The sequence below is a fragment of the Batrachochytrium dendrobatidis genome (genome assembly GCF_000203795.2).
Source record: "Batrachochytrium dendrobatidis JAM81 unplaced genomic scaffold BATDEscaffold_3, whole genome shotgun sequence".
Lineage (NCBI taxonomy): Eukaryota > Fungi > Chytridiomycota > Chytridiomycetes > Rhizophydiales > Batrachochytrium > Batrachochytrium dendrobatidis.
In genome coordinates, this window is record NW_006281101.1 from 1,600,360 (window position 1) to 1,619,084 (window position 18,725).

Below are 18,725 nucleotides of genomic sequence, written 5' to 3' on the forward strand. Positions count from 1 at the left end.
AGACTGATATTTGGTTTGAACTGAAGCGCGAGCGTATCCGAGTTTTAAAGCATTAGGAAAGCATACGAATAAACATCGTTTATCGCAAGATCCCAACTGCAAGATAAAGTGTTTTATTTTGCGTGACATATAAACAGTTTCATCAGTTTACTACTCAAGATAGCAATTAAAATGGCTTTCTGGACCCCACAAACACTTGATATTTCATTGAATGCGTTCTTCCATTATTTGCTATTGAATGCATGGGTTGCACCACTATTTTGGCTATCTATTCCATTCTTTATGCATGGATTCTTTCCATTACTCGGTTCCATCATACTATGGATGACTTGTTTTGCATTGGCGAGTATTTCGATTGTTCGGCTCATGTTACAGAAACCAGCAACTCGGATCACCAGTTGGTCCACTGAAATCATTATCATTACTGGAGGTAATGCATTTCATGTGTATGATTCCTTCTACAATCATTCAATACCTAATGAATACCATTACACTATTTAGGATCACATGGTATTGGTGCTGTCTTGACAGATATTCTTGCTAATACAAAGAAAGTCAAAAAGGTTGTTGTTCTGGATAAGATTCCTCCAACTATCCAAGCAGGTTAGGACTCTTGATGGCATGCATAGAGTTGAATGTAGTTTGTATTGATCCACTGCCCAATATGAATTTTTGCAATGGGAGTTTAGAAAATGTGTGTTATTTCGAATGCGATGTATCTGATTCTAAAGCTGTCGAGCAAGTTGGTAGCAAGATCGTCAATCAAGTTGGCAATCCGACCGCTTTGATCAATAATGCTGGTATTGTTTCGGGTAAAACCATGATGGATCTAACAGTATCTGAAATCGAGCAGTACGTTTTTTGTTGTATAGTGTTGAATCCAACAGATATTCATGACTAGTCTTGTTTGATGGTTAGAACTATTGGAGTCAATCTTTTGGGACCGTTTTATACCATCAAGGCGTTTCTTCCTGGATTCATGGATCGAAACAAGGGCCATATTGTAAGATGTTTTGCTGCATTAAACCTGCTGGTAATGGTTGATTATAGTTTGTATTTTGACACCATTAAATGCGTATACTAGATTAATATAGCGTCTGTTTTGGGTCTTTCTGGAACAGCGCAAGTTAGTATGTCAAGATGGTTTGAAAATGCACGACTGTTTGTGTAGATTAACTTGTGATTTTGGCGTAGGTGATTATTGTGCTTCTAAATTTGGAGTGGTTGGAATGACTGAATCGCTACGACAAGAGATTGCTCATAGGTGAGATGTTGACGAATTATGATGCAGCGTTTGAATCTGGATCTAGTTTGATTTCAGTACATATTTAGTCTTGCTGATGCATTATTTTTGGCGTTGATTAGCAACGTGTATGTGACATGCGTGTATCCTGGATTGACAACGACAGGGATGTTTGAAGGGCTTAGTCATAAATTCCCATGGCTTACGCCGTTTATGGAACCAAAGCGAGTTGCTCATGCCATTGTTGATGCTCTGGAATCTGGACAAAGTCATGATATCAAGTTTCCACTTTATGCTCATGCACTACCGCTTCTTCATATTCTTCCAATCGAAATTTCCGATCTTGTCAAATGTGTAAGTTTTAGTAACTGGTTCATGTCTTGTATCTATTTTTTGGGTTTTGGTGATTAACTCGATTTCGACACTAGTTTCTTGGAGCAAATGATGATATGAAGGAATTCAAGGGATCTATATCTGCATCATTGTATAAATCAATGACTGATGTCAAATTGTATCCTAGACCAGACAGACTTCAAGATCCACAATGAAATCGAATTGATTCAGCCCATCTAATGTCTTGTTTAAAAATGTTTCACCAAATGCAACATGTCCATACATTATGTTCATTATACGATTCAAATCATTTATATAAATTCAAGTTTCAAGCCCTGAATCATGACAAACCCAACATCCAGGAGTCGATAAAAACGATCAAGACACTAAGCACGACCGAAAATCTGTTGATCCATCCTTTATGCGTTTTGCTCCATGCAGCATTTGAAGACCGACCTAATCCTCCAGCACAGATACGTATCCCAGTTGTATTCTGTGCAGGTTTAAGATTAATTTGAGGAGTGGTCAAGGATTGGCAGATGCAAGTGCCAACTGATCCGGCCTGACCCGTGTTGATACCATAATTGGGCATACAAAGAGGAACAACACCATTTCCATTGCATCCTTGGTTACATGCATACTGTAAAGTCTGACACTTTGAATCTGGAGATATCCACGTTGTCGATGGTGCAGTATCTGGCAACACTCCCGTACAAGTATAGCATATAGATGAACAGATTCCGAGCGGATTAGAGGGCTGTAAAGCAGAATATGTTAAATGAGTGTATGCGAGGGTGCTAATAAAGCCTGTACCGCTGTTTTGAAGACAATCCGTGTATGCTGGATAGCAAGCTAAATAAAATCAATAGACATATTAACTGCCGATTGCAAAGTATTATAGATTGTCCAGATTTTACAAAATGTTCCCAGCTCATGAATTCAATGCAAAATCACATACGGTCATTGGGTCCGAACATGCAGTATCTAGGATAAGTAAATCACTCGAGTTTATTCCGGTATCTAAACAGATAAATAACCAAAAGGTATTCAACTACTAATAAAGCGGTATGTAAACTAGTTTGAAACCAACTCTAAAAGATATCTGGCAATGTCAAAGTCGGAGTTTCTACTAATAAAATACAATCATGAAACTATTTCTTGCACATGACTCGAGCTTGAGGAAATAAACTAGTGGTCAGGGTTACGCCAAGCAGCAAGGCACAGATATAGTAAAGTATTGCAATGAACTGGTAGCATTTGAACAAGTGACAACTGCTCGTTTGTTTAAATAGGATACCTATATAATATGCTACTACTAAAGTGAAATGGATGGTCTGAGTCGAGGTGTTTCTATTACAATTTAACGAATTCATGGCACATCTCGCAGGTCAGACGAGTAAATAATCCATACAAGATCACTTATAATCCATTATGAGGCACTGAAGAACAAGGAGCAGGAAACCCTGCCATGTCATGCAATATGTTCATGAATGCAGTACGATCAGGTTTAGAGAATGGTTTCAGCACGGAAAAGTCGGCAGCAGCAAAGACTTGTGCAAGATCACTGACACTATTAGAAAAATACAAATGGCCCTGCTGCTGAAGTATATGTGCCAGATCCTGTTGATGATTATGCATCAAACTACTGTTTACTACTACAAAGAGTTGCTTGTGTAAGTAAAGTGCTTCTAGAATGCATCCAGATCCTGCATGACTGATTATCCGACTAGCTGATTGCATATCTGATAGCAGCGATGGTTTAAATGAATATGCTTGAATGGTCATTCCAGAAACTGTATCAGTCCATTCTATAATGTTGTCTTGTCTATTGATGATGGATGCAGTTTGAAGCTGTGGTGGTATAGGAGAGTGTCCATGTTGCAAGATTAATTGATTGAAGCCATGCTTGACAAGCAGTTGAAGGAAAGATGGATCGAGTACAGCTTCAACAAGATCGTCGAATCTCGTTGTTCCAACTGTAACAAAGACTCTCATTCCTGTAAACTTGTTGGCGCTCGAGTCGATTGTAAATGTTTGAACTGAATATGTAATATCAAAATTAGCAAGAATTTCAACCCAGCATAACTGTTTATGCCATTAGACGACCTATTCGCTATAGCTTCTCATTGCCAAACTTGAATCGTCATATTTTAAGCTTGGATTCATGTTATTTTGAATATACTGTAAAATACGTTCGAGTGTTGGAACATAGGACACTTGTAACAATGTATCGTTTGTATTTAAACGTAGACTGACAAGCATGGTTACTAATATTCATGCTGGTGATTGGTATGAAAACAGCAGATGCATTCTCGAGATATTCAATCATTGTTTTTTTAAACTAGAGCACGAATGTATGAAATGTAGGATACAATGTGTTTGAGTTTTATTGAGAACAGTCAAACTCGATATCCAAATTGCAATGAATAAATCTAGCGATCGTACAATCCGTAGTTGTTCAAAAGTGGAGTTTCAGTCCAAAACCATAGATTTGACTGTATTATAGATGAACACTGCGTCTACTTTGAATTGAGTGTTCGTCAATATCTAATGAAAAGGTACACCGAATGTCTAGTTATTGTATATTCCAAAGCAGGAGGCAGTGAATGTTAGATAGACACAAATGGTTCCTTTTGCATGAATATAGGCACACTATTAAACCCTTTTAATCAGTAGGACGGCTTTCACCTGTCAGCTTTCTAAACCCAGTTACAACTAAATAAGCCAGCATTTGATTCTCTGTTTTGTGCCCTTGTCACCAACCGCAACCTCAATTCAGGGCTAGAGTGGCAGCAACTCAAGACAAATGGTTGGCAAACCAGCAGTCACCCTGTAACATAACAGCAAAGGACACTGATTGCTAGTCCATGGCTTTACTGTAATCAGTTATATAGGGCTGTAGTGGAACTATCAGACTTGATTAAACTTTGAACAGTCAGCAACTGGCTAGTACTAAAATCACTTCAGTTACGATGAGGCCATTAGGCTATATTTTGATATGCTTCTTTGTAGGCACCGCACTTGCAGGTGATACACATGACGAGTCCCATCATACGACTCTTGTTGAAGCAGTTTCAAGCACAACCAGTACCATGAACCAGCAACTACAGCCAACAACCTCTTCCAATCCCGACGAACTACAAGAAACTCCAGAAGGCTTTTTAGAATTTCTGACCCGTTGCTCGCAGGAATGGACAAACTTATCAACCTCATGGCTGAGAACTAGAAATATGTTGGCGAATGCACTGTTTGAATTCCGTCTATCAAAACTTCAAGCAACAGGAGACGATATCAAGTATGTTGATACACAGTTGGAGGTAGTAACCAGCAAGTTGACTACTAGCAACATACAATTGTTTAATATAGACGTAGAGAAATCCAAAGTTGTGGTAACCATCGAGAAATTCCAGCAAGCGATGAGGAATCAAGATTGGGGGACTGTTGATCAAATGATTAGAGCAAAAGACAGTGCAGAAGCATACAACTGTTATAAAGATTGGGGTACACTCCTTTCAGATTGAGTCTTGCTAAATATGTTGCATTGAATCTAGAATAAATGGGTACAACTGTATTCATGGAAAATAAGGCACTAGATACTCCTATCTAATAAACAGTCAATTTCATGAAATAATTGGTGTCAATCTTACTGACAATATTGTTTTTTTAAACTCATTCAAGTTCACTTGCTTTTTATGCTCATTGTAAAACATACAGAGGAAATGTTCATATCCCTGTTCAAATACATTCCATACTTGTTTAGTCTGCAACTATTGCCCAGTAGAAAAATACAGTGACTATTTAACCATTGTTTATTTGCGATCAGACTCAAGATAAATACAAAAAGTCTAGTTTACGTAAATCAGAATTGGCCAATCTCAATCAGATATTGTCCATATGTGCCCATGCACTTGGAAACAAATGCCTCCAAATGAAAAATTGCCTTGTTTCCAAGTCGAAGACGATGTTCCTAGAATAAAAAACAGGATTAACATGTTTTTTTGTCAATACGAAAAATAAAGTTTAAATCAGTTGGTAGACTTACATAATCTGCAGCAAATTGTACGATATCCCGCTTAAGCTGACCGTCAATACTTTGAAGTAGTTCAAATGCAAGTGTCTAGTTGGTAAAATGTGACAAGATCACTCGAGTTAGAAAAGTAATACGCCGAGGCATTTGACAGACACCAGCTCACCTTTAAAATAACATCAGCAGGAATGCAGTTTGAAAGAAGTTGATATAGCTTGGTTCTAATCTCAATCAATCTAAAATAGCAAGATCATCAGCATTGCAGTTGGACATTTTCAAAGTAGGAATGTGAACAAAACCATAACGTACGCTTTCGAGTTTTGCTGATTTAAAATCAAGTGTGCAATCTGATGAATATGCTGTTCCCAATCTGTTTTGGGCAATACTTGATTGTTTGTAAACGGATACTGCTGTGCCTTTGCTGCCTCAAGCACAAGTAGTGCTTTACGTAGGTTTCCTTCAGATTCAGTCGCAATTCGTTGCGCAAATTCAGAAGAAAGCTTGAAATTCTCTTCCTTGGCTACATTTTGCAAAACGGTTTGAATCTAGATATTGAAATTGGCATGGCAATTAGATCCAATATTCAATTCAGTATGTAGTCAATTGATTGTGCAAGCGTCATCGTATTTAAACCATGGTTGCATTTGCAAAATATTGATATGGGCCAACGCACCTCTGTAAAAGACGGAGCAGCGACTCTAATGAGCAAACAGCGAGATCGAATGGGAGAAATAATTTTGGATGTGACATTGCAACAGAGAATCATGCGCATGTTTCCCATATATTTTTCCATGGTTCGACGAAGGCCAGCTTGAGCATCTCGAGAAAGCGAATCGGCCTCGTTGAGTACCACCACTGGAATTGAACAACTTTGTTAGGCTTGTCGAGTAATTAATGAATGTCGTGAAACAGTTTGAGTAGATCAGCAACTACAAATACTATATGCACCTTTAAATTGTTTTTTTGCAGATGAATCCAGCTGCTGAGTTTGCGCTACTTCTTTGATTAGCTCTTGAACAATGATTCTGTCATAAATGCCCACATCGCTAGAGTTTGCATCATGAAACAAGGATTGAGGATGTAAGAAATGGAGATCATTCCATGAAACCATTGTCATGCTTGGATTACCTGGGAGTTATTTCTACATGATAGTTGCTAGAAACAATATTGATCTCGAGCTTGCGATTGGAAGGTGTTTCAAATTGTCTAGTTTCAATCTTAAGCTGTAGTGGGATGAAGAAGCCAGTAATGATCAAGGTCAGTGGTCAATCAAGACTGACATGTCTATACGACTTTGAATAAACCACACCTTCTCTACGCCAGGACCAAAGAGTTGTCTAAGAGTGGCAGTCACTCTAGTTTTTTTACCAGCACCGGACGGTCCATAAACAAGAAGATGAGGAAATTCATCCGAGTTTGCCTAAATGCATTGAGTGTAACTGTGAGTTGCTAGAAAGAAAGCTCAATGATGCCTGACATGTCCGAACACTTAATAGACTGGATAGATTCAACAGCAGTAGTTGTCTTGTAAAAGCCTTGATATTTCAAACATACCAGTTGACATAGCAGCTTGGACGTATCGGGGTGGTAGGACAGTTTATCTAGTGACAATGGACGGTACTTGTCAACCCACAACGACATGATTTGTAGTTTGAAGATTGGAAAGATTTGCAGTCATATTCACGTTTGAATAAAAGCTGAAAAATACAAACACCACATTTTGCGTCAACACAAAGTAAATATTTGAGTAAAGTTGTGCATTTTCATCAGTAAACTGCAGTGATTGATACCAACTAAAGAGTAGTTTACTAGTCGATCAACTCTTTGATGTGTTTATAGCTTGGCTGCCATGTGATGTTGTTGTTCGAGCATCTCGTTCCAATTTCGAGAATCTTCGAGAATTTCCAAAAACTTGCCACGCGAAAAGTTAAATATAAATTGTGGATTTGCAGTCATAACTCCATCATAAACACACATTCTCACAACTGAAATGCTTTCTCCTGAAAACTTTACTGACAAAACTACCAGCGTTATCTCAAAAGCAAACGAGTTGGCTGCTGAATACTCTCACATTGAAATCTCTCCCGTCCACATTGCAGTCGCTCTTTTTGATGACGAAAGTGGTTTGTTTCGTTCCATATTACAAAAAGCCGGTGCAGATCCTGCCATGTGCGAACGAAAATTAAAATCGATTCTCGTTCGTCAATCCTCACAGACCCCTGCGCCTACTCAAATCTCCTTTCATCACACAACCGCTGCTTTGATTCGCACTGCCGACGAAATTCGAAAGAAGCAAAAGGACTCGCATCTAAGCATTGACCACTTGATCTTGGCATTATGTGAAAACAAGGAGATCATGGCTGCTCTTGCTGAAGGTGGTGCTACCAAAAAAGCCATTGATGCTGCCATCACTCAGATTCGTGGTTCCCGCCATATTGATTCCAAATCTGCCGACTCGACCTACGAGGCACTCTCCAAATATGCCATCGATTTGGTTTCTCTTGCCGAACAAGGAAAACTCGATCCCTGTATTGGACGAGACGATGAAATTCGCCGTGTCATTAGGGTTCTTGCTCGACGAACAAAAAACAATCCCATCCTTGTTGGCGAGCCCGGTGTTGGAAAAACAGCTATTGTTGAAGGCTTGGCCCAACGTATTGTCCGCAAGGATGTTCCCATGAGCTTGCAAGCCCGTCTTTACTCTCTTGACATGGGTGCGCTAATTGCTGGTGCGAAATACCGTGGCGAGTTTGAGGAGCGGCTCAAGGCTGTGCTCAAGGAGGTTAAAGACTCCAACAGCAACATCATTCTTTTTGTTGACGAGATTCACACAGTTCTTGGTGCAGGAAAATCAGACGGTGCTATGGATGCTGCCAACTTGATGAAGCCCATGCTTGCTCGTGGCGAATTGAGATTGATTGGTGCTACGACTCTGGGTGAGTACCAAAAGCATGTCGAAAAAGATGCTGCATTTGAGCGTCGTTTCCAACAAGTAAGTGTTGGCGAGCCGTCTGTCGAAGCTACTGTATCTATTCTCCGAGGCATTCGCGAAAAATGGGAAGTCTATCATGGTGTTCGCATTGCTGATGCAGCACTGGTCACTGCCGCTACTCTTGCTGACCGTTACATCACCACTCGCTTCCTGCCTGACAAAGCAATCGATCTTGTTGACGAAGCGTGTGCAAGCATCCGCGTTCAGCTCGACAGTCAACCCGAGGCCATTGATATTCTCGATCGTCGTTTGCTCCAACTTGAGATTGAGGCTACAGCACTTGAAAAAGAAAAAGATGGCGCCAGTGCTCAACGTCTTGCCAAGGTTCGACAGGAAATTAGTCACATTCAAGAGCAACTCAAACCACTCAAGATGCGGTATGATTCTGAAAAGGGTCGTATTGATGAGCTGCGCCATCTAAATCAGAAACTAGACGAGCTCAAAAACAAAATTGCAGACGCTGAGCGACGATACGATCTTGCTCTCGCTGCTGACCTCAAGTATGGTGCCGTACCAGATCTACAGAAGCGTATTGCCACTATAGAGGAACAAATGAAGGCTGAGCGCACTCAAATTGAATCTTCTGGCGCTGTCGAGTCTAAATTGGTTAGCGAGCATGTTGGTCCAGATAATATTATGGAGGTCGTATCGAGATGGACTGGTATTCCTGTGACCCGCCTCAACAAAAGTCAAGTTGACCGTCTAATTCATCTCGCTGATGCCCTTCACAAACGAGTTGTTGGCCAAGACAAGGCAGTAAAGGCCGTTGCCGATGCAGTACTTCGATCGCGTGCTGGTCTCTCTGGATCTGGCACGATTGGCAGCTTTCTCTTCCTTGGTCCTACTGGTGTTGGCAAAACCGAACTTGCAAAAACCCTTGCTCATGAGCTGTTTGATGACGACAAAAAAGGTCTGTTGCGTATCGACATGAGCGAGTACATGGAACAACACTCGGTTGCACGCTTGATTGGTGCTCCACCAGGTTATGTAGGATTTGACGAAGGTGGTCAACTTACTGAATCTGTTCGTCGACACCCATACTGCGTAATTCTGTTTGACGAAATTGAGAAAGCTCATACCCAAGTGCTCAATATTCTACTGCAAGTCCTTGACGATGGTAGACTAACCGACGGCAAGGGTCGCACTGTTGACTTTACCAACACAGTGATCATCATGACCTCCAACCTGGGATCGCAATATCTTGCAAATACCGATACCAATAACAAGAGCAACCCGTCCACCAATCCCGCGGTACGCGAGATGGTCATGACGGAAGTGCGCAGCAAGTTCAAGCCAGAACTCCTGAATCGTATTACAGATATTGTACTCTTTGATCCTCTTGCCAAGGTTGAGCTTCGCAAGATTGTACGGATTCTTTTGGCTGATATCGATAAACGTCTTTTCTCTAGCCATCAAATCCGCCTCCATGTATCTGATGAAGCTGCCGATGTGGTTCTTGATCGCGCATACGACCCAGTATACGGTGCTCGTCCACTGCGAAGATACTTTGAACGATCACTTGTAACAGAAATATCCAAATTGCTAATATCTGGAAAACTGCCAGACGGAAGCTCAGTGTCTATCGATACAATCGACTACAACGTGCCACACAGTGTTGTATTAGATGATCAGCTATGTATTCGCATTGAAGCACCCAAGCAAGGATCTTCGATTCCAGCAGACATGGAGATTTAACCAGTTTGAATTACACTATTGTTTAACCATGCATTATATACCCAACAATAAACATGCGAATTATTTTAATTGAATTTGGTTTATGAGTGTCAGATTACACAGTTATGGAATGGTTTTCATTGCATAATTGTGTAGAGACTGGCGTGAAAACAACTGCAATCATTGTCTTGAACTATAACACAAATGCATTGACAACAACAAACTCGATGAATTAACAAATCTGGAAACTATGCAATACACGATCATGCCAAACCAAACTCATTTCAGTTTAAAAGAATACAGAAAAATAGTCCATTTTATGTGAATACGCAATAAAACCAAACGCTTAAATTATCGTTTTGTTAACTCGATTCGACACCAGAAGCTTGATCTCGAAGCTTTGTTTTTCAGTCATGTCGACAAGTGGTTCGCTTTCCTCTGTTGTGGCTCTTGTTACTGGTGCAAATGGGTAAGTCCTTTTTTGAACATGCTTTGTATTCAACGACTGACCTTTGTACTGCAATCTTGTAGTGACATTGGTTTCGGTATCTGCGAAAGACTGCTCGATCATTACGAGACTATAGATAGCTCTATCACTATTATCTTGGCATGCAGAAACAAGAAAAAGGCTCAACAGGCTCAACAGCAGCTGATTTCCAAATACTTTGCCAACAGTGTTGAAGGAGAAGAGCGAATTCAGTTGGTTTTGATGGATTTGAGCAACACTGCCAGTGTCTTTGCTGCGTGCGATGATATCAAAAACAGGCAATGATGACATGTGAATTGTGGTGCATTGCAGCTGTACAATCCAATGCTGACTCTTTTTGATTGCTGGGATGATAGATTCGATCGTATCGACTTTTTGATCTTGAATGCTGGAATTATGCCCATATCGCACATGAGTCTCTCTGGCGCATTCAAGGATTTATTTACTCGTCCAGCTACTTTGGCTAAAACAGGCGGAGATGCCTTGATTCAACGTACTGGAACTGTTACATCAGAAGGGCTCGGTGAAGTTTTTTCTGCCAACGTATTTGGACACTATATTATTGTATGCTTTTCTACATACTTGTGCACCTGAATAGTGTATGAGTTGACGTGTTGGATGTTGTGTTGCAATTAGGTCAGGGAGCTTGAAGATATCATGATAAAATCTAAAAGTCCTCGGATCGTATGGATGTCGTCTACAACAGCTAGTCCATCAGCAATGTCATTTGAAGACTACCAATGCCTAAAAGGGTAATGATTATGCAATACACGACTTCAAATTATATACAGTACTGATGATGTTTTAGGTTGACATGAATCGAGTACTGATCTTTAACCCTGAAATAATTAGAAAGTATCCGTATGAATCGTCAAAGCGCATGTGTGAGATTTTATCACTTGAAATGAATTCAGATCTGGCAAAAAAAGGAATCCATTCTTTTATTGCGTCACCTGGAAATGTCAGTTCTGGAATTACGCAGGGAGCCATTGCAGGGTTTGTACTCGTGGGCGTGCTGATTATTGTAAGTTATTCTACTCTATGCATGCTTTAAACCTAATTTTTGGTGCTGTCGGTAATTGAATGGCTCAATTCTTCAAAATGGTGTAGTTGAGATGTCTCGGCATGTCGGGAATTAATATTACGGGGAAAAATGGTGCAACTAGTACACTGCATCTCATTACTGCAGAAAATCCCAACGCACTAGACAATACCAAGGTATTTCATAGTGAAATCAGCGTATTTGGTAAAAGGTCTGTGGTTTTGTTGAACATTGATGCAGGCGATCTATTAGCGCGTCATCAACTTGTTGAGAAACTGGAGATATTAAGAAACGAGTGTCGCCAACGTACCAAATAAACAAGCAAGTGCTGCACGCAGCAATACATCATTTCTAGTAGCAGTTGAATCTCTTTGAGTGAGCGCAGTAGAAAAGCAATTTCAAATCATGTTTTTATTCAAACGTTGTATTAGTCACCTTGACTGCTATATAAAATATACCATCTATTCGCCATGCTCCAATCTTAAAATCCCGCGGTTAGACTGGTGTACTTTACTGGTTCAAGTTGGGCACATTGGGAAAGAATTCAGCAGGTAAAAAATGCTCAGCGGCTTTAAGAAACCAAGCCTCGTTTTTTAACCGATGAATCAAGATGGTATTCGCAGTATATGGATGTGCCCACCCTCTAGCATGCGCCGGATCGTCATAGAAAGCTTTTGTCTCGTCTCCAATGTAATGTTTCAATTGGTTCGAGTGCCGCAACCACGATGCCAATAACGAGTCTTCTTGGCCAATACGATGTTGGCTCGGATATGCATCTGTCGCGATCCATTGCACCAAATCAAACGATAAGCCGTATCCCATGCCAGCCATGAACCCAGTGCCAGAAACATGTCGTCCAAAGTATGTTCCAGTTTGTGGCATGGTGCTGACCCATTTAGCCAAGTTATCCAGCCCAATCCAACAATCGTCATCTGCCTTCATAACAAACCCATATTGTTCAGGTGGATACACACTCCCAACATGCTTAAAAAAAGCAAACGTTTTTCCATCATCCATATTTTCCTTACAGTCAACCACCATGATATCACCATAGCGAATGGATTCAAGCCGAATGAGAGCTTCATAGGATGAATCTTTTGGTCTTCCGAATACAAACACAAGATCTACATTTGCAGGTTTGAGTCGAGCATAAGTATCTCGAATCAATGTTCGACGCTGAAGCTTTTCCACCGATGTAAGAATACCCACTAAAATGAGTTTAGAGTTTGATGTAGCAGCAGTGTCAGAAGACAATAAAGCGGTATGTGCATCTGTTGTAATTTGAAAATTTAATGTCTGAGGCGGAGTCTGGGTTAAGGTGGAGTTTGACTGAAAGAGAGTAGGCATGATACTATAGTGCATGGATACCATGATAATGAGATATCCTGCAACAACCAGAGCAGCACATCGCGATAGTCGTTTGATGCATCCTTTTTTAGTTTTTGTGGCAAATGTCATAGGAGAAAGGTCTTGAAATGGGGAAATGTGCAAGTTGCCAAATTACCGTGAATTTCATTGAGAATAACATGAACAGACCCATTGACCAGATAATTAAAAGAATGAACCCGTCTGCTTGGTCATACACCCACGAGGCATGAGCTGGTAATCCACATAAATACAGGACTTGGATTTATTCCTTGTATTTTATTTCATACATGTTACTCGGCAAAACCGACGATATTCCACCACAATTTGCAGTCGAATTGTTTGATGGTCCATTGAACCATGTACATCTAATATGGTTGTTAGCTGCTTTAACGTAGCACGAATCAAGGGATTGCAGATTTCAATATAGATCGAATAGTCAGTGACACTCGTCGTCCACGATCCACACATTCGTTACCAGCAAACAGCATATCTTCTTTTGGAATAGCATGGGTATAATGAGTTCTAGCATCGCCTGTTAATATCAAAAGCGATCGACGAGGCAGTTCAAGATGCACTTTTTCACCAGTCATCTTGTTTCCAAAAGACATGACACAGGAACTCCATAACGACAATGAAGTGACCACATCACCAAAGGTGTCTTGACTGTCCACATGCGGCATGATTCTAAAAGACAATCAGCAGGTTTGAAGATCAGTCTTGAAACAATAGGAATACAAGTCCTGTATAGCGAATAAAGTTTTACCCTTGGCCAGGTTGATACTCGTTCACCAGCACATGGTTTGGAGGATCGTTTGGAAATACGTTGAATTCAGGTAACAGCATTCGATCGATTACAAATGAACTGAATGCTGGCAAAGAACCAAGACATTCTGTAATAGTACGAGTGCGAAATGAAAATAAAAATCCATACTGTTGAGTATGACGTTTAAGTTCTGGATTAGGTGGAATGCCATATCCACTCCATGGATGTGCATCAATGGATGCGATTAGGTCCAGCTCTTCTTGTTGGGTGATAAAGTCTGGAATAAGACGCAGTCCAGAAATAACAGGTTCAAAAGGATGTTTATGTAGAGATGGCAGATTTGCATGGTTTCTGGTTGGGTCATCAGCAGCATCCAATCCAACACTTGAATCCATCGTTTGGCTAATGATGAATTATCAAATCACCAAACTGTTTTCATCTGATCGCATACGCTCTCATACTCATTGAATGGAATGGATTTGAAGCCAATTCACTCCCAAAACAAAACATCCAACAAAGCCTGCCATGTTGATCAAGGTCAAAGTGAGTATCGCCTGTTTATGATACATGACACCAATGTTTTTTGGTAGTCTTTAAAATACTGCTGTTTGCTTCCAATTCACAACAAGTTTGGCTCATTGATTCGTTTTGACTTGGAATCCTTTCACTATATTTTATCAACATCTCGCCGCCTCGATCTGATGTGTATCTGCTCCATCTTTGTCATGGCCAACCGGTGTTATGTAACCAATGCTTTCACGGCCGGGATGGTTTTTGACTGCGCATCTTTATACTCGCATTGAATGCTGATTCGAATCTGGTCCAAACACATCGGAGCAGACACTTACTGGAAAAGAGGTGAGTTGGACTGTCATGGACTAGCTTAGCTAGAAGTTTTGCAGTCGATAATACAGCTGACACTTGCACTAATTTTTAGATCGAGATTGATATTGAGCCCACTGACAAGGTAGATCTCGGCTTTATATGGTTTGAACAATTCAGTATGGCAATCTAACTTGCTTTTAAATAGGTTGCTCGTATCAAGGAGCGAGTTGAGGAAAAGGAAGGTATTCCACCACCACAGCAACGGTATGATAGCAAATACTTGAATGTGTTGTAGTTTGTTGTTAAACTAACTTGTTGTAATCCATCTAGTCTCATTTTCGGTGGCAAGCAAATGTAAGCTAAAATCCAATTGTAGTAGATCTACCCACACTTTTCTAACCAATTGATATTTAGGGTTGACGATAAGACGGCCCAAGATTACAGTATCGAGGGAGGCAGCGTACTCCATCTTGTTCTCGCACTTCGTGGAGGACTCTAGGCTCATGATACATTATGCCATCTCAATAATAAACCTGCCCAAAACTATGTTTGCCTCTAACCCCTTTGTCATTGCAAGTTTGTAAAGTAATCAACCACCAATTTGACCAAACAATAATAAAAACAGTAATATCTGTGAATCAAAGTTTTAGTTCAGGTACCACATAAGAACATTTACGAACGGGGCTTCTCCTATAGTAATAAACCATCGCGCAGGTGTGAGTTGCAAGTCCAATTAAAAAAACACCTAATAAAGATATACCTTCTTTTCCTTCCAGAGGGCAAGCAATGCAACACCAGAAACCTTGACAACCTTGAAACGGACACCGGGAAGATCACCAACGGCCTTACCCTTACGACCGAAACCGGCAATAAGAACTTCGTCGTTTTCCTCAATGAAGTTGAGACAACCATCGTTGGGAACAAAGGCAGTCACTTTTTTGGCGTTCTTGATGAGCTGGGCACGGATACATTTACGAATAGCAGAATTAGGCTGCTTAGATTCGACACCACTAGACAAGTATTAAAGCAAGATTAAAACCTCGACAGTTTAAAAACAAAAACTCGGATAAAACAGATTCAAACCTAGTGCTTACATCTTCTCAAGTACAATTCCCTTACAATGGGAAGCACCACCGAATGGAGATGACTTGTATACGGTACCAAGGGCAGCCTTGTTGTAGGCCTTGTCGTTCCATCGCTGAGAACGGCGATGAGTTCTGAGCTTACGCGCTGCTTGGAGACCCCTAGGTTTGCACCTATAGTTATAGATCATGGTGAGTATCGGTTGATAGTATTCAAAGCAGTAGACATTGGCGGATCCAAAGACTGCAATGATCAATACATCTTCAATAGGCTTGAATAGAATATGCAACCAGTACAGCCGATTCCCAACTTTTCAACATCATCCTTGAAAGCTAATGCAACTATTCTCTACAGTTGTAAACATGGAAGCTAGGATTGCCACACATTCAATTTGATCACAAATAGAAAGTACTAGCACATGTAGATCAAGCCAAGTTGATTTGAAGGTGGCATGAATAGCAGTTTGATCCATCCATCCAAACCATGCATTGAACCATCCTTGAATGGATCCATCTTGAATAGTGGATGGGTGGTGCATTTGTGTTTCTGCTGTTTCTCCCGAGTATGCATATACGACTCAAGCCTTAATAAAGCAATAGCATGCATTCAATCGAAAAATCACGTACTTGCCCATCCTGCTTGATTTGTAAGTAAATGAGGCAAATGCCAGTACAGCCGCAAAGTCATTAAACCGACTTGCTTTTTAAACACGTGATCCAAAATCCTAGTCACGCGAATTCAATTCAAACTTTCAGATCAATAAACCAGCTGCACATTTCAAAAAGCTTGTTGAATATTAGATTCATTTTTTTCGAAAAATCGTTGATCATACTTGTTTCTTATTTAGAAGAATCATCCTTGGGTTCCTTTTTGTCGCCTTTTAGTGCAGATTGAATACGGGGATCGTTAGGATCAACACCAGGTAGAGATTGCAGCATTGAGCTCATAAAGTTGGAATCCATCGCACCACCATCATCACCCATTGACATGGCTATCGCACGCGCCATGGCCTCATCTTCATCCACCATTTCTACATCTTCGTCGTTCTATATACATTCAAATTGGCATCAATACACATTTACAATCCATGATACTACAGTGCAAATCTTACATGAGCCTCGGTGCCTTGAACAGACATGGCAAGTGCTTGTGCTAGCATATCGTCTTCAAGAGTCCCGCCACTTGCAGAAGGTGGTGCATTGACTTTCTTTGACGGAGATTCGCTTGCAGGAACAGTCTTCTCCTGACGTGCACGCTCTTCCTCCATCGAAATTCTAAGAGCCTAAATCGAGTACATCAGAACCATATTGATCAATTCAAGTGCAAAACAAAAGTTGGACACGGTTTTCAAACGAGTCTACCGACTTACAAGAGCAAGTTCTGGATCAAGACTAGGATCGACACCAAACTCAAATCCGGTACCACTAGAAAACCCTGGTGGAGGACCATCTTCTCCAGAAATAATGGGGGATGAGAGCAAGATATCACTGAGAATATGAGGTCCGGGTGGGATAGTAACCAAGTGACTAGCCATTTCCAATTCAAACACATCAAGAGTCAGTAAACAGATATCAGACAAACATGTTTAAAGCACGATCATGCCTATTATCACTGTTGTTTGCAGCACCAATAAAGGCTTCGAGTTTGGTTTGGTTTTCCGCATCTTCGCCAAAACTAACTACATCAATGGCAATGTTGTTTTTTTTAAGTTTCTTGCCCAGTGTCACAAGTGATGCCTCATCCTCGTTAATCGGGCTGCCAACAAAAACGATAATCCTCTGATGGTGATGGCTATGTTCACGGTGCTTCAAAATAAGCTGTAGTTTAAATCAAGGTATCGGTTGAAAATAGTTTCAGAATCAAGATGAACGAATCATTGGATTGATAATCGGCATTATGGTTCAACATCAAAACAAGTTAGCCACAAGATATGCCCATTGCAATTATATATTAATGCCAGACTCGATCCAAAATGTATTGAATAAAGCATTATCAATCCATTTATATCCATGCAGATATCAAATTATACAAGTCAGTAAACCAAGATACTTGGCATACCTGAGCAATCTGAACACCAATATTGACTTTGACTCCACCAGAAAGTTGAACATTGTGAAGAGCAGTCAAGACCTTTCCAATATCTTTTGTTAGAGTTACTAGAACGTTTGGGCTGTAGCATAAAATATATTTGCAAGACGGATTAAATGCGACGGACAGATTGACAGCGAGTCAGGTTTAAAAAAGATCCATATGCAAAGTTTTGGTATTCAACAGGTGAACATGCAGTTAATAGCAGTTATGAGAGCGGACAGTTGAACTGATGCAAGAGCATGAGTTTGCAAAACATACTTCTTTCCAGCCATAGTCATCAAGCCAACACTGTTTTCAGGATTTGTCTGAGTTTTTGCATTGAAGAGCAGAATGGCAGCATCTTGTTGGGCTTCAATACGAGTTGGTGTATAGTCACCATTGCGCATCCACTCTGAGTTGTCGATACTTGTATCAATACATCAAGCGTTAGTCAAACAAGATAATCTCAGTACTACAAAAGAATAGAAATATTCAGATAACAAAGATGGTTCCATTCTATGAGATCCACCCCTGGCTCTATAGCTTACACCAAGACAGTTGCTTCCAAGACCATTTTGTGCGCGGGTTAGGAAAGAAACGCGCAATCCAGTTGCAAACCAATAATCAGGTCATGAAATGGATTGAATCTCGCACATTGCTAGTGTTGAATGGAATCGATTTATTAATAATTGAATCTGTTCAACTCATGCATTCAACTAAACAGCAATTGATAATAAACTCGTTTCTAAAGAGTAATGAGTTCTAGTTATTGGTCATTGCAGTAGAGCCACGTGATGCAAGTGGTTTCTGGATCTTGA

General features: G+C 40.4%; 12 protein-coding genes across 12 annotated transcripts; 5 read left to right on the forward strand and 7 right to left on the reverse strand.

The window, feature by feature from the left end:
- Positions 1 to 366: 366 nt before the first annotated feature.
- On the forward strand, positions 367 to 1,791 carry BATDEDRAFT_87318 (uncharacterized protein; the record flags this gene model as incomplete). The annotated part of the gene is made up of 8 exons (XM_006677523.1): positions 367 to 430; positions 502 to 603; positions 690 to 852; positions 919 to 1,003; positions 1,085 to 1,130; positions 1,195 to 1,264; positions 1,366 to 1,597; positions 1,672 to 1,791. 8 exons carry the CDS (start codon positions 367 to 369, stop codon positions 1,789 to 1,791), a joined length of 882 nt encoding a protein of 293 aa, XP_006677586.1.
- Positions 1,792 to 1,851: 60 nt separating this feature from the next.
- Positions 1,852 to 2,656, reverse strand: BATDEDRAFT_87045 (uncharacterized protein). Its single transcript, XM_006677624.1, has 2 exons — positions 2,535 to 2,656; positions 1,852 to 2,428 (listed from the first exon to the last, which is right to left on the reverse strand). The coding sequence occupies exons 1-2, from the start codon at positions 2,551 to 2,553 to the stop codon at positions 1,917 to 1,919; spliced, it is 531 nt and encodes a 176-aa protein (XP_006677687.1). The 5' UTR covers positions 2,554 to 2,656; the 3' UTR covers positions 1,852 to 1,916.
- Positions 2,657 to 2,995: 339 nt separating this feature from the next.
- On the reverse strand, positions 2,996 to 3,571 carry BATDEDRAFT_10179 (N-acetylglucosaminyldiphosphodolichol N-acetylglucosaminyltransferase catalytic subunit ALG13; the record flags this gene model as incomplete). Its single annotated transcript, XM_006677091.1, has 1 exon — positions 2,996 to 3,571. One exon carries the CDS (start codon positions 3,569 to 3,571, stop codon positions 2,996 to 2,998), a length of 576 nt encoding a protein of 191 aa, XP_006677154.1.
- Positions 3,572 to 4,548: 977 nt separating this feature from the next.
- Positions 4,549 to 5,097, forward strand: BATDEDRAFT_87319 (uncharacterized protein; the record flags this gene model as incomplete). The annotated part of the gene is made up of 1 exon (XM_006677524.1): positions 4,549 to 5,097. One exon carries the CDS (start codon positions 4,549 to 4,551, stop codon positions 5,095 to 5,097), a length of 549 nt encoding a protein of 182 aa, XP_006677587.1.
- A 271-nt stretch (positions 5,098 to 5,368) lies between these two features.
- On the reverse strand, positions 5,369 to 7,356 carry BATDEDRAFT_16167 (replication factor C subunit 5). Its single transcript, XM_006677125.1, has 9 exons — positions 7,158 to 7,356; positions 6,913 to 7,023; positions 6,732 to 6,826; positions 6,552 to 6,649; positions 6,277 to 6,458; positions 5,913 to 6,148; positions 5,770 to 5,839; positions 5,619 to 5,693; positions 5,369 to 5,543 (listed from the first exon to the last, which is right to left on the reverse strand). Exons 1-9 carry the CDS (start codon positions 7,242 to 7,244, stop codon positions 5,436 to 5,438), a joined length of 1,062 nt encoding a protein of 353 aa, XP_006677188.1. The 5' UTR covers positions 7,245 to 7,356; the 3' UTR covers positions 5,369 to 5,435.
- A 218-nt stretch (positions 7,357 to 7,574) lies between these two features.
- BATDEDRAFT_31536 (uncharacterized protein) lies at positions 7,575 to 10,362 on the forward strand. The gene has a single exon (XM_006677322.1). It carries the CDS (start codon positions 7,594 to 7,596, stop codon positions 10,288 to 10,290), a length of 2,697 nt encoding a protein of 898 aa, XP_006677385.1. The 5' UTR covers positions 7,575 to 7,593; the 3' UTR covers positions 10,291 to 10,362.
- A 320-nt stretch (positions 10,363 to 10,682) lies between these two features.
- Positions 10,683 to 12,115, forward strand: BATDEDRAFT_87320 (3-keto-steroid reductase; the record flags this gene model as incomplete). Its single annotated transcript, XM_006677525.1, has 6 exons — positions 10,683 to 10,738; positions 10,801 to 10,968; positions 11,113 to 11,320; positions 11,393 to 11,508; positions 11,609 to 11,780; positions 11,867 to 12,115. 6 exons carry the CDS (start codon positions 10,683 to 10,685, stop codon positions 12,113 to 12,115), a joined length of 969 nt encoding a protein of 322 aa, XP_006677588.1.
- A 178-nt stretch (positions 12,116 to 12,293) lies between these two features.
- BATDEDRAFT_87048 (uncharacterized protein) lies at positions 12,294 to 13,256 on the reverse strand (the record flags this gene model as incomplete). Its single annotated transcript, XM_006677625.1, has 1 exon — positions 12,294 to 13,256. The coding sequence occupies one exon, from the start codon at positions 13,254 to 13,256 to the stop codon at positions 12,309 to 12,311; it is 948 nt and encodes a 315-aa protein (XP_006677688.1). The 3' UTR covers positions 12,294 to 12,308.
- A 142-nt stretch (positions 13,257 to 13,398) lies between these two features.
- Positions 13,399 to 14,324, reverse strand: BATDEDRAFT_87049 (uncharacterized protein; the record flags this gene model as incomplete). Its single annotated transcript, XM_006677626.1, has 2 exons — positions 13,399 to 13,850; positions 13,930 to 14,324. 2 exons carry the CDS (start codon positions 14,322 to 14,324, stop codon positions 13,568 to 13,570), a joined length of 678 nt encoding a protein of 225 aa, XP_006677689.1. The 3' UTR covers positions 13,399 to 13,567.
- Positions 14,325 to 14,451: 127 nt separating this feature from the next.
- On the forward strand, positions 14,452 to 15,390 carry BATDEDRAFT_87050 (uncharacterized protein; the record flags this gene model as incomplete). The annotated part of the gene is made up of 6 exons (XM_006677526.1): positions 14,452 to 14,472; positions 14,770 to 14,787; positions 14,867 to 14,896; positions 14,960 to 15,018; positions 15,085 to 15,108; positions 15,169 to 15,390. The coding sequence occupies 6 exons, from the start codon at positions 14,455 to 14,457 to the stop codon at positions 15,251 to 15,253; spliced, it is 234 nt and encodes a 77-aa protein (XP_006677589.1). The 3' UTR covers positions 15,254 to 15,390.
- On the reverse strand, positions 15,391 to 16,027 carry BATDEDRAFT_87051 (40S ribosomal protein S23; the record flags this gene model as incomplete). The annotated part of the gene is made up of 3 exons (XM_006677627.1): positions 15,391 to 15,444; positions 15,515 to 15,764; positions 15,849 to 16,027. The coding sequence occupies 3 exons, from the start codon at positions 16,025 to 16,027 to the stop codon at positions 15,427 to 15,429; spliced, it is 447 nt and encodes a 148-aa protein (XP_006677690.1). The 3' UTR covers positions 15,391 to 15,426.
- A 593-nt stretch (positions 16,028 to 16,620) lies between these two features.
- Positions 16,621 to 18,485, reverse strand: BATDEDRAFT_31537 (proteasome regulatory particle base subunit RPN10; the record flags this gene model as incomplete). Its single annotated transcript, XM_006677323.1, has 7 exons — positions 18,456 to 18,485; positions 18,187 to 18,333; positions 17,896 to 18,007; positions 17,440 to 17,654; positions 17,207 to 17,363; positions 16,949 to 17,119; positions 16,621 to 16,883 (listed from the first exon to the last, which is right to left on the reverse strand). Coding segments are annotated over exons 1-7 (1,031 nt in total), but the record flags the coding sequence as incomplete, so codon positions are not given.
- Between the last annotated feature and the right edge of the window lie 240 nt (positions 18,486 to 18,725).